This window comes from Leucoraja erinacea, chromosome 5 (assembly GCF_028641065.1).
Source record: "Leucoraja erinacea ecotype New England chromosome 5, Leri_hhj_1, whole genome shotgun sequence".
Classification (NCBI taxonomy): domain Eukaryota; kingdom Metazoa; phylum Chordata; class Chondrichthyes; order Rajiformes; family Rajidae; genus Leucoraja; species Leucoraja erinaceus.
Window position 1 is genome coordinate 58,364,260 of NC_073381.1, and position 13,550 is coordinate 58,377,809.

General features: G+C 41.9%; 1 protein-coding gene across 2 annotated transcripts in view; it reads left to right on the plus strand.

The window, feature by feature from the left end:
- tbc1d32 (TBC1 domain family, member 32) overlaps positions 1–13,550 on the plus strand; it is a 145,194-nt gene that overhangs the window by 1,108 nt on the left and 130,536 nt on the right. The window contains exons 2-4 of one of the 2 annotated variants that reach the window (XM_055635730.1): positions 4,354–4,512; positions 6,393–6,551; positions 11,198–11,375. In XM_055635730.1, coding sequence (XP_055491705.1) covers positions 4,358–4,512; positions 6,393–6,551; positions 11,198–11,375 — 492 coding nt within the window. In that variant the 5' untranslated portion in view covers positions 4,354–4,357. The remainder of the gene's footprint in view (positions 1–4,353; positions 4,513–6,392; positions 6,552–11,197; positions 11,376–13,550) is intronic. The other variant, XM_055635731.1, reaches the window with a different exon arrangement.

Here is a 13,550-nt window from a genome sequence, read left to right on the forward strand (position 1 = left end):
CTGAGGCACCCCACTAGTCACCTGCCCCCAACCCAACAAACAACCATCCACCATTACCCTCTGGCTTCTCCCATTCAGCCACTGTTGAATCCATCTTGCTACTCCTGCATTTATACCCAACAGTTGAACCTTCTTAACCAACCTTCCATGAGGAACCTTGTCAAATGCCTTACTAAAGTCCATATAGGCAACATCCACTGCTTTACCCTCGTCAATTTCCCTAGTAACCGCTTCAAAAAATTCAAGAAGATTAGTCAAACATGACCTTCCAGGCACAAATCCATGCTGACTGTTCCTAATCCGACCCTGTTTATCCAGATGCTTATATATATTATCTCTAAGTATCTTTTCCATTAATTTGCCCACCACTGAAGTCAAACTAACAGGCCTATAATTGCTAGGTTTACTCTTAGAACCCTTTTTAAACAATGGAACAACATGCACAGTACGCCAATCCTTGGGGACTATTCCCGTTTCTAATGACATTTGAAATATTTCTGTCATAGCCCAGGCTATTTCTACACTAACTTCCCTCAATGTCCTAGGGAATATCCTGTCAGGACCTGGAGACTTATCCACTTTTATATTTTTCAAAAGTGTCAGTACTTCTTTTACTTTGAACCTCATAGTATCCATAGCTACTCTACTAGTTTCCCCTACCTCACATAATTCAATATCCTTCTCCTTGGTGAATACCGAAGAAAAAAAAATTGTTCAAGATCTCCCTCATCTCTTTTGGCTCTGCAGATAGCTGTTCACCCTGTCTCTCCAATGGACCAATTTTATCCCTCGTTATCCTTTTGCTATTAATGTAGCTGTAGAAACCCTTTGGATTTACTTTCACCTTACTTGCCAAAGCAACCTCCTTTTAGCCTTCTTTTAGCTTTTCTAATTTCTTTCTTAAGATTCTTTTTACATTCTTTATACTCCTCAAGCACCTCATTTACTTCATGCTGCCTATAATTATTGTAGATCTCCCTCTTTCTCCGAACAAGATGTCCAATTTCCCTTGAAAACCAGGGCTCTTTCCACTTTTTACTGTTTCCTTTTAACCGAACAGGAACATAAAGATTCTGTACTCTTAAAATTTCCCCTTTAAATGTCCTCCATTTCTCTTCTACATCCTTCCCATAAAACAAAATGTCCCAGTTCACTCCTTTTAAATCATTTCGCATCTCATCAAAGTTAGCCTTTCCCCAATACCTAGTACACATGACAATAAAGAAACCATTGTACCTTACAAGCTAAAGAGACGTTTTGTCCATGGTCTATGCGTTTTTGCTTAGACTTTGTTATATATTGCTAGGCATTTTTGTTAGCTTGAAATGCCAGGTGAAACTGTGGAGTCTCTTGAAGTATTGTTTGCAGTGCACTGTGGCGGCATAGGTTGTATTTGTCCTGTGAGCAGGGTGGCCTCAACTTACTTTATTAGACTTCAATTGGAAATAGTTTCAAGAATAATTGCATACCCATTTACTCATTCTCCATTTTTAGGTGATAACACTCTATTGTGTTCTTCACATATGCCCCACCAAAGAAAGAACTTGAGGGACTTCAAAGATTTCCAGAATGATTGCCTAGATGAGTTTGTTCTTCTAGCAGAAGTTTAAATCCACCTCCAGTTTAAGTTCCATTTGGAATATTTTGGAGAACCAAGAACCAAGAACCATTGATACGTTATATTTCGTCCTCGTTGTTGCATATGCAATATATTACATTGAGGATGCTCTTCAAACTGTGGAGCATCCTGGACAATACAGCTCACCCCCTCCATGACACACTGGTCAACCTGAGGAGCATCTCCAGCAACAGACTGGTTCCACCAAGATTCAGCACAGAACGCCTCAGGAGAATCTTTTTTCCTGTAGTTATCAAACTGTACATACAACTCCTCCCCCTTTTGTCATGGGGTAGATTGACTAACTCCCCTCCTCTCCCCTCAAATCTTTGCACATTCTGGACTTTCCACGTCACTTTACTTTCATGTTTCATGTATCTGGTTGTGTTTTATGACTGTTGGCAGACCAATTTCCTTCCTGGGATAAATAAAGTTCTATCTTATCAAATCATAAAGCATTGTATGTATTGTAGCAACTTTTAACTTTAATACAATTGAATTATGGAAGAATGCATAACAAACTCAGTAAAATGTCAACAGAGATGACTTTCTACCTGCTGCATGCTTTTAAAATACAGGATTGCACACATTGCCCGTGTAGTCTGATATGATTTAGTAGCAGCGATGTTGATTACATTTTGTTGATCTTCACCAAAACTACCCAGATTGTTGTAACTTTGAACATTAAGATTTACCTTGTAGTGTCAAAACATATTTCTGTTTACTTTGTGGATTGTTTGGGTTTTGTTATCTTTGTCCATGATTGTGGTGAAAGTATTTTCAAAGGTAGGAATTAAACAAACAAACAAACTTTTGATATGGACACAAAATGTGGGAGTAACACAGCAGGACAGGCAGCATCTCTGGAGAGAAGGAATGGATGACATTTCAGGTTGAGATACTTCTTCAGACTGAGAGTCAGAGGAGAGCGACTTTTGAGTATCGTTGACATTTCTCTTTATTCTGAGACCATGACTCAATGGTATATGGGTTTGCACTTTAACATGAGTAACATAGCTTCTTATTACATAAGGGGGGAGTAAAGTTTATTTTCTGTCAAAATATCTTTAATTTATCACTAGGAATGGTACAATATTAGAGTCCTACTGTTCTTTCCTGAATCTAAATTAATTGGCACCAATCCCATGACTTTATTCCCACATTAGAGGCATAGAGTCCAACGAAACAGAAACCGGGGACCCATCTAACCATTTGGCCCATATCCCTCTAAACCTTTCCTATTCATGTAGCTGTCCAACTGTAATTTAAATATTGTCATTGTACCTGCCTTAATTACCTCCTCTGACAGCACATTCCATAAACACCTTACTGAATGAAAATAGTTGCCCCTCAGGTTCTTATTAAACCTTTCCCCTCTCACACATAAACCTATGTCCTCTGGTTATTGATTCCCCTAATTTGGGTAAAAGATTCTGGGCATTCACCCTATATATTCCCCTCATGATTTGATACACTTCTAAAGGATCTCCACTCATCCAACCAATGGTTCTTTATCATCATGTATAGAAACATAGAAATTAGGTGCAGGAGTAGGCCATTCGGCCCTTCGAGCCTGCACCGCCATTCAATATGATCATGGCTGATCATCCAACTCAGTATCCCGTACCTGCCTTCTCTCCATACCCCCTGATCCCCTTAGCCAGAAGGGCCACATCTAACTCCCTCTTAAATATAGCCAATGAACTGGCCTCACTACCCTCTGTGGCAGAGAGTTCCAGAGATTCACCACTCTCTGTGTGAAAAAAAGTTCTTCTCATCTCGGTTTTAAAGGATTTCCCCCTTATCCTTAAGCTGTGACCCCTTGTCCTGGACTTCCCCAACATCGGGAACAAAGAGTATATATATGTACAGTGAAATTCTATTTTTGCATCCAGTTCAGTACACTATTGCTATACCCAAACGAAATCCCCAACAGTATAAAGAAAATATGAACAGTCCACTGAAACTGCATTTAGAAGTTGCGAGGTTTGGGCTTTATTTTTATTGTCTGGTCAATGTGCCTGGTCTTCTGGAGCAGAACCTGATCCAGATGAACCTCAGGCCTCCAGCCTAAGCCTTTGTCCAGATCATCCAGTGAACCGTCATCACTTGAGAGCGCGGAAGGTAAGACGCTGGTTCACTCTCTTACTGGCCCTTTGTCTGGTGTGCGCTGGTCCTCTCTGTTCTCCTCTCCAGTTTTCCGATCCTCAGGGTATGAGCAGGGGCCGGGCTCGGTCCTCTACAGGCCGGCCACCTCCAGCCAGAGTGTATATATTGGAGAAATGTCAAAGGGTATATTGAACAGTAAAGCAAGAGACCCATAGCTGCTAGCCCACGTTGCAACAACGCCTCAGCATGAAGGCTTTTATTAATGTATGCTACATATATTTCTAATCTTTGGAAATTAAGTGGAATTCACCAATATATGAGGGCATAAGTGAATGACTGGCCTTGTGATGTTAATGCAAAAGAATTGCCACTGAAAAACCATGCCTAAGTGGGACAATGAAATGCAATTAACAGCATCAACAATCATTTAAAGTAGATATGGGATAGGGCAAAGAGGAAACAACATCTTGGGTGAGGTGCAAGGTGAAAAGTAGTTACCAGATGGGTTGAGAGCTTAGTGAGTCAGACATGTATCAAGAAGGCAGACAATAAAATCCTTGTAATGAGGCAAATCAATATTAATTCATACTACAAGCAATTTTAATTGTTTTCATTATTATTTACAGCAAGATGTCCCATCTTTCCAGTGAGGATGAGTCAAGTCTTCAATCTTTAGTTAGACAACTATTGAAGAGTATTAAGGAGAGAATTGTAGGTGCACCTTCACTTGAATGTGTGGAAGAGATTTTGCTGCATTTGGAAGAAACAGATGAAAATTTTCACAAGTATGTTAAGAAATGACAACATGATGATTTGAATATTAAGAAGAATGAACTAGTTGAAGCTCAAACACGGGTGCCTAATTTTGGATTGTTGCAATTCACATTTATCCTTGATTATAGAAGCACACGTGCAGTGGATAGAAGTATTTATATAATTAAAATTTTCCAGATTGTTTTATGTCTATTAATTCTTCATACTGTCATTTTTCATTCATCATTTGAGAACTGGATGATGGCATGGATAAATTTATTTCTCTAACTTGCCTCATTGTGCATTTTGATGAGAGGATTCTCATATAAATAGTCCAAAATAAGTTTTGATTTCCACGCTCTTGCATGCAAATTTTGCATTATTCTCCAAAGACATGAAAATGAATTGGGCGGGACGTGAAATGTTACTGAAATAAATTGGAAGTGTTGCATTTAGTATGGGGAAAACCAAAGTTAGTGGATTAAATCACCTTAAAATGCTTGGATGCAGTTTCGTTGTTTCAACTTCATTTCTACTTGGAATGTCCTTAGTTTTTAATGTTCCGCTAGACCAAGTGCAGACCCGTCAGGCCTGCTCCCCCAACGTAATATTCCACCACTCACCTGTACCCCCAACACAATATTGGATCACTCACGCATACCCCCAACTGTGCAGGCGCGGCACATTTCTCCTCATCCCCCAGCACTCCCTCCTCCTCCTCTTCACCCTCGCTCTTCAATCCCTAGAGAGGGAGGGGGGCAGAGAAGGAGGGGGGCAGAGTGGGAGGGGGGCAGAGAGAGAGGGTAGAGAGAGGGAGGGAGGGGGTAAAGAGGGAGGGTAGGGGGAGGGGGGTAGAGAGGTAATGGGGCAGACGGGGTAGAGATAGTGAGGATGTTAGAGTGAGGGGATTAGGGAGGGAAGGGGGGTAGAGAGGGTGGTAGTGAGGGTAGGTAGGGAGGAGGCATCTCCTTTTCCACCCCTCCCCATCTCCCTCCTTCACACTCCCCCCATCTCCCTCTATCACCCCACTCCCCATCCCATCTCCCGCCTCCTCATTTCCCTCATCCTCCTCCCCTCACTCCCATTCCCTGCCCCAGGACCTACCCAGGTCATAGAGCAGTGCCAGGGCCTGTAACTGCCTGGTTCACGTACTCAGCCTGGCCCTGGCTGTAGACTGCAGCCATCAACTCGGCCGCCGCCTGGGTTCCAGTCCAGGCCCCGACTTCATCTCTGGGCTCGTCCCTGACCCCAGACCCAGGCTCGTCCTTGGTTCCAGCGGCGGCTTCTGTCTCGGCCCTGGTCACAGCCCCATCCCAAGCTCCGGGCACGGCCCTCACTCCAGCACCAGGCTCGACTCCAGCCCAGTTCCAGGGCACGGCGTGCAGCACCACCATCCCCACCAGGTACCGGGCGTTGGGCGCCAGCACCCGTCGTCACTCCTCATTCACCACGAACGCTGGAGTGCCTCTCCCGGAGTGTCCCATCCTGCCTTGCGAGTGCATTGTGACATCACTCGGGTTTTTTTCCGAAATCGGTGATAAAATTGATTAATAACTTTGGAAATATGGGCGGGAATGCGACGGGAAGATGTTTATCGCCACGACGGGGAAAAATGTGAGTAGGATACGTGAAAATGGGAAGGCTGTGGCCGGAGTGTCCCATCCTGCCTTATTCTACGAGTGCATTGTGGACATCACCTCGTGCAAAAATAGGCATTTTTTTGCATATTTTTTTCGAAATCGGTGATTTTTTGTGCTCTTTTTAAAATTAACAGTTTGATTAACATAAAAGCTTTGGAAATTGATGGCAGAATTACAGTAATGTAGAAAGGAGCATGATTTGTTTATTCAATTTCGCCACGACGGGGAAAAAATTCATTTAATTTCTCTATATCAAATTTCTGTGATTTAAGTTATGAGTTGGTGAAGTACCTACGGAACCATATTGATGACATACTGGGCTCCGTGATTGAGAAGGAGACTGAGAAATGTACTGGAGAAGGTCGAACTTTAGTTTCTGGTCAAGATACACTAGTTCAACAAGTTACCAGAAACATTCGAGAATCGAAAGAGTAAGTTATATGCATTTTGCTTTAGAATTTCCTTTCTATTTTCTCCCAGAAAGACCCTCAATGAGCACAACAATTTTAAGTGATTTAAAAGATCATAGATATTTGACGTGCATCGTCTTATTTACATCCTGAAACTTTGCCTCACAGTGGAAATTAAGGTTGCTGTAAATCTCAACTTGTAAGGAGAGGTTGATTTGGCTGAGTTTGTTTTCCCTGGACTGGAGAAAGCTGAGGGGTGAACTGATAGAGTACAATAATATGAGGGCAATAGATAAGGTAGATGGTAAAGTTACAAGAAATATTCAAGAATCCAATGAGTAAATTATATGCCTTTTGCTTCAGGATTTCCTTTCTATTTTCTCCCAGAAAGATCCTCAATGACCTCAGAAATTTGTTACGTGCTTTAAAAGATCATAGATATTTGACGTGCATAGACTTATTTAAACCTGAAGTGTTGCCTCACAGTGGAAATGAAAGTTGATGTAGATCTCGTGACAGGGGCATCTAAGATGAGGACATAGTTTTAAGGAGAGAGGTATGACATTTAGAGAGTAGTAATAATAATAATAATAAGCCTTTATTGTCATTGTACGTGGAAATACAACAAAATTAGGAGAGCTACTGATCAGTGCAACCAAAACAAGTCCAAACAAGACAAAAACACATCCAATACATTCAATACATTATTTAACTGCTTAAAATAGTAGATACATTATAATTATCACAACTAGGTAGAATATTGCACTGGGAGAATATTACACTTTAAAATTTAATAAATACTTTAAAAGAGTTAAAAAAAAAAAAGAAGAAATATTAGCTGAGTGGTCTGTTTTATAGTGGAAGGGGTGACGGCATTCTCATGTTGTGTGAATATTTGAGGAATTTAGAGTTCTAATGGCCCAGGGAAATAAACTGTTCTTGAGTCTGTTTGACTGGATTTTGACACACCTGTGCCGCCTACCAGAGGGCAGGAGGTTGAACATGAACTGTCCAGGATGGGAGGGGTCTTTGATTATTTTCCTGGCTCTACAGATGCACCGAGAGTTGGAGATGTCTTCTAGGGAAGACAGTATTTTTGCAGAGGGTAGCCGATGATTTTCTGGGCAGTTTTGATCACTCTCTGCAGGGCTCTCCTGTCTGCTGCTGAGCAGCCAGCATACCACACCATGATACAATATGCCAGCACACTCTCGATGGTGGAGCGGTAGAAGTATTTACTAAGAAATATTACTAAGATAGAAGTATTTGTTTTACATAGAATGGTTGGAATGCACTCCCTGATGAGGTCGTGGAGGTAGATACTTTCACAACATGTTAGAAGCATACATACAAGCACTTGAATTGTCAAGGCCTGGAAGGCTATGGACTTAATGAGGTAAATAGGATTAGTGTAGAATGGTGTAATGGCCAATGTGGATGTTGGCAGTGGGGGCTCAAAGTGTCTGTGTTGTACGACTAAATTATTATTATAAATTTATAGATTGTATCATTCTGGATCAGTCAAATATCATTGAGTAACCTCTTTAGTGAGCTGTCAATGCTGATTCAGTTCTGCACCATTGACTTTTTCTTTTCAAAGTATCAAAGGTATCAAAGGTATTTTATTAGTCACATTCACATACACCTAGGTGTAGTGAGGTGAAATGCTTTTTGCCATTTTGCAGCACACAAAAAAAGAATACAGACATAACACCAACGAGAGTCTTAAACACATAGAACATCCCCCCACAATGGCTCCCACCATGAGAGAAGGCACAAAGTCCAGTCCCCAACCCCAGTTCACCCATAGTCCGGCCCATTGAGGCCTCCACAGTTGCCTCTACGGAGGCCCGATGTTCCTGGCCGTTCTCGCCGGGTGATGTTGCTCCGGCGTCGGGAGAGTCCTCCCAGCGGCTGGGTTTTTCAGCTATTTTCTGTACATAATAGTCTTCTAATGAGGGACATAGAACTGCAAGAACTGCAAATTCCTTGGAGGAAGAACATTTCCATGACCTTTAAAATGAATCATTGAGGAACACGGCTACACTCCAAAAGAATGGTTTAGTGTGGATTAGACAGGACACCTTTGGAAGAGGATAGCCATTTCAAGACAGCCAAGGATTGACTTTTTCCTGGAGGCTTTTCTAAGGGCAGATTTGCTTGATCAGCCACTCGGCAAACTTTAGGACCCTAAAGGGATATTGAAACGTTAGTTTTGCTTTGGTGTACTGATTGAACAAAAAATACTAAATGATGATATGCTATTTTGTGATTATATCATGCTGTTTCTCTGCTCTATTTAACAAACATTGCATGTGCAAAAAATATCATGGACGACAGAGACTTGCTTATTATTACCAATTCCCCCGACATCCAGTTAACATCAAGGACATGGTTGATGATATCCGGGGTAGTGCATTTGTCTGCTAATACCATGTCATTGTTATAACCTGTAGACCACTCTGCTATTGATCTGTTTAAGGCTTACAACCAGCAATATGTAATGATGAAAAGTTCACTAATGAGGATCTATTAGAGCTTATGCACCAAAATCACTGGAGGAATAAGAAAGATAGACACAATATGCTGGAGTAACTCAGCGGGACAGGCAGCATCTCTGGAGAGAAGGAATGGGTGACGTTTTGGGTTGAGACCCTTCTCCAGACGGAGGAATAAGAAACCTGGCAACATGACTAAAAGTGCTCGACATGAGCAGGCTTTTGGAGTTGTTCAGCCATAACAAGAAAAGGATACTCATCTTCAAAGACACCAGTCAGAACATCAAGACATAGTGGGGTTCTGCTAGGTACACTGGATCCAATAAATGTGATGGCTAATCAGCTGCTGTAATTTGCCCTTTCGTGCCAGAAGACAGAAAAAGAACAAGGGAAGTTGATGTTCATGCGAGAACGAATACCTTCAGGGCTTCAGAGAAATATTGGGATGGATTGGATTTGCTCTCCTGGGAGTCAGCAAAGACATCAACAACTGAATGACCCCCTTCTGAGCTGCAACAAGCATCACTTTGGCCCATATACCTGGACGTCCTTGAACCTGTCTCAATGACTGCTTCAACAGCCCTCATGCTTGGTCAATTAAAAAAAATGTGCAACTCTATATGAAGATACTTTTTAGCCTGAATCTTTAGCCTGAATAACTTGAGATTGTTAATCCTGGTTCTAAACACAGGAGGCATCACGTATGTATGAATTTTGTAAACCATCAGAAGAATATTATATGCTTCAATGAGATCAATTTTCATTCTTCCAAACTGAAGGATGTTTAGGCCTAGTTTTCTTAAATACTCCTCATGTAATAACTTCCCCGTCCCAGGAATGAATCTGGTGAACTTTTGCTGCGCTCCCTATATTGTAAGTGCATTCTTCTTCATGTAGGGATAAAGACCTGTACACAATATCCCAGATGGCGGTTTCAGCAGGACCATGGACAATTGAAGTAAAGTGTCTCTCATCTTGCAGTTATGGGTAGCATTCTTTTTCATTATTGGCTTGCTGTACTTTCATGTTAAGTTGATGTGTATAAGGATAACCAAGTTTCACTGAACCCCACCTTTCAATCTCACTTAAAAAAAAAATAGCCTTTTAATTTTTCTACCAAAGATGGTGACTTTATTTTTCCCCAGTGTACTCCATCTGTCATGTTCTTGTCCATTCTTTTCAGCTGTCTCTATTTTTTCGAAGCTCCTCTGTATAACTTTGTACATTTTCACGAAGCATGGACAAATTATACTTGATTCCCTATCCAAAATATTAATGTAGTTTTTGAACAAATGGCCACCAATCTCTGTGGCACTAGCCACAGCCTGTCAATCTGAAAATGACCCCCTTCTCTGTTTTCTGCCTTTACCAATCCTCAGTTCACCTCAGCGTATTACCATATCTTCCACCTACACCACTTCTCCGTGGATTGTCACCTTGTCGTGGTGGAGAAACTTGTGTGGACCTGAGATCCTGAGAACGATACTGTCTGGAGCTATGCTCCTGGTAGGGCCACCCATGGCGGTAAGGTCGAGGGGGAGGTCTCTGACAAAGATCAATCCAACCAAGACCTCAACGGTGGAACAGGCGGAGGACAATGGCTGGCCTTAGTGGAGCGTCACAACGGCTGGGAAGGCGGATGAAGGCTGCAGCAGAAAAGTTTCTCCGGTCATCTTGGACTCCATGCCACTGGATCCTGACCCAGATCAGTCAAGGGCCGTGGAGTGGCTGTCTGTGCACCTGTCTCCCCACGTTAAACAAAGTCACACACAGGCGTCCTCCATATATGGAATAGTGCCCTGGAGACACCCATGGACAGCCATGGCCATAGGGGCCTAAGAAGAACCTACACGGAGTAGAGTGCATTCCAATTTTGATTAATTACCTCTTGGGTGGTATCTTATTGAAGATCTAAAAACGTAAATAAACCACATCAACTGGTTCACTTACTTATTTTGCTACATCAGTAAGATGTTGGATTAGTCAAATATTTCCTTTTAGGAAATCCATGTTGACCAGCCACATTCAACTATTAATTTCCAAGTACCCTATTATACTTCCTTACGATTGAAATTATGCTTCATAAAATTACTCAGAACATGATGGAAGAGTTTAATATATACAAGATAATTCCTAGGCTAATTGTTAAGTTGTTATGGTTCGTTTCAGATACAAGGAAATGATGCGATCAATGAAAAATAGTATGATGATAGTCGTTGAGTCCCTAATTAATAAATTTGAAGAAGATCAATTGAAGAAAGAAGAACTACACAGGAAAAAACAGCATGAGCAACATACTGATTACTGCATGGAAAATTGCTCAGACAGTGGATCATTATTCAATCAGGTAAATAACTTGATAATTGTTCTACTTTTCTTATGAGTATTACTTATTGCTGAATGATAATTTAGTAACGAAGATAGAAACAAAATGCTGGAGTAACTCAGCGGAACAGGCAGCATCTCTGGAGAGAAGGAATGGGACGTTTCGGATTGAGACCCTGCTTCAGACTGATGATCAGAAAGAGGTAACCATGGCTTAGCATTTGTGAACAACAGCGATGCAATAGCAGTTACCACTAATTAGTCAGGGAAGAGGAAAACTAAACGGCGAGAGAGAGGGTGGCACAGTGGCGCAGTGGTAGAGTTGCTGCTTTACAGCTCTTACAGTGCCAACGACCCGGGTTTGATCCTGGCTATGGGTGCTTGTCTGTATGGAGTTTGTACATTCTCCCAATGACTGCATGAGTTTTCTCAGACAACTTCGGTTTCCTCCCACATTCCAAAGATGTACAGGTTTGTAGGTTCATTGGCTTGGTATAAATGTAATAAAATATCCCTAGTATAGTGTTAATGTGTGAGGATCACTGATCGGTGCAAACTCCGTGGGCCGAAAGGCCTGTTTCCATGCTGTATCTCTAAACTAAACTAAACTAGAGATATGTGGAAGGGTAAGGTGTGAAGACAACAGATCATAGCAGATGTTGATAAGGAAATGTAGAATGGTTCATTGTTAGCTGAGGGGAAGGTGATAACACAGCATACAATCAGTAATATTTAATCAGGAGGACAGTAGAACTAGTCGGAGAACTAGGATGGAGGAAGGACGAGAGAGAGGGAAAGCAAGGGTTACTTGAAGTTAGAGAAATCAATATTCATATCGCTGGGTTGTAAGTTGCCCAAATGAAATATAAGGTGCTGTTCATCCAATTTGGTTAAGCTTCACTCTGACAGTGCTGGAGGCCCAGGACAGAATGGTCAGTATGAGAATGGGAGGGGGATTTAAAATGTTTAGCAACTTGGAGATCATGTAGGCCTAGGCAAAATGAAACGGGTTTGAGGTTGAATCTGCTGACTATATAGCATTGGACCATAGAGTTCATTGTTTAAGAAATGCAGTTGTTAACCTTGGATATTCTTAAATTTTGATTCTGTTTAAAGTAGGAGCTTTAGAAGACAGGACTTTTCAATGCTAAAAATTCTGTCCAATGTGGCATAGATGTGGAAGAAACGATGATTTCCCAGACATCCATTCACAATTTATTCTGATCATTCTTAATTTCCAAAGCCACATTCCTTGGGCTGCACAGTGCCACGGGGGCTAGTGCTGCTGATGCCATCTAATAGTGACAGCAACATGGGTTCAGCCCTGATCTTGGGTGAAGTTTGGTCTCCTGTGATCACGGGGGATGTGGCAAAATAATCAAAGGGAAATTGGTGAGCATGAGGGAGAGGATAGGTCGGAGTATTACAGAGATGAGAGGGGAAATGGGATTGTTCATTTGGGAGTCCGCATGGACTCAATGAGCTGAATGCTCTCCATTGTGTGTCAGAATAATTAAGTGAACAGAATAAACATAGAAAATAATAGACAGCAACTGGCTACTAGCCAATTTAATTCCCCTTCCCCTCCCCATATTGACTATCCTCTACCGTCTCCATTGTCACATGCAAACAGAAATAACAATATCTCATATTTTCCGATTTCAGGTAATTACCCCTGTTTGCCCCTTTCTCTCCACTGCCCGATCCTTGGCACCTTCCTCCTTCTCCAATTCTTTCATCATTTCATTTCATTTTCTACCCATCCCTGCCACGGTCCCCCATTTTTCATACTATGTCTCCACCCTTCTTTCCACCACCTGACTTGTTTGCCCATCAGATCCTCTTCAACTTGATCCATCTATTGTGTGCGAGGTTTTGCCCCACCTCTTCCCCTCATCTTTTTCTGCTGGTTATCTCCCCTCTGCTACCTCATTTAGAGGAATGGTCTCGACCCTAAACACCATCTGTCCATCTCTCTCCACAAATGCTGTCTGATCTGCTGAGTTAGACAATAGACAATAGTAAATAGGTGCAGGAGTAGACCATTTGACCCTTTGAGCCAGCACCGCCATTCAATGTGATCATGGTTGATCATCCACAATCAGTACCCCGTTCCTGCTTTCTCCCCATATCCCCTGACTGTCTATCTATCTCTCTCTCTTGAAAGCATCCAGAGAACTGGCCTCCACCACCTTCT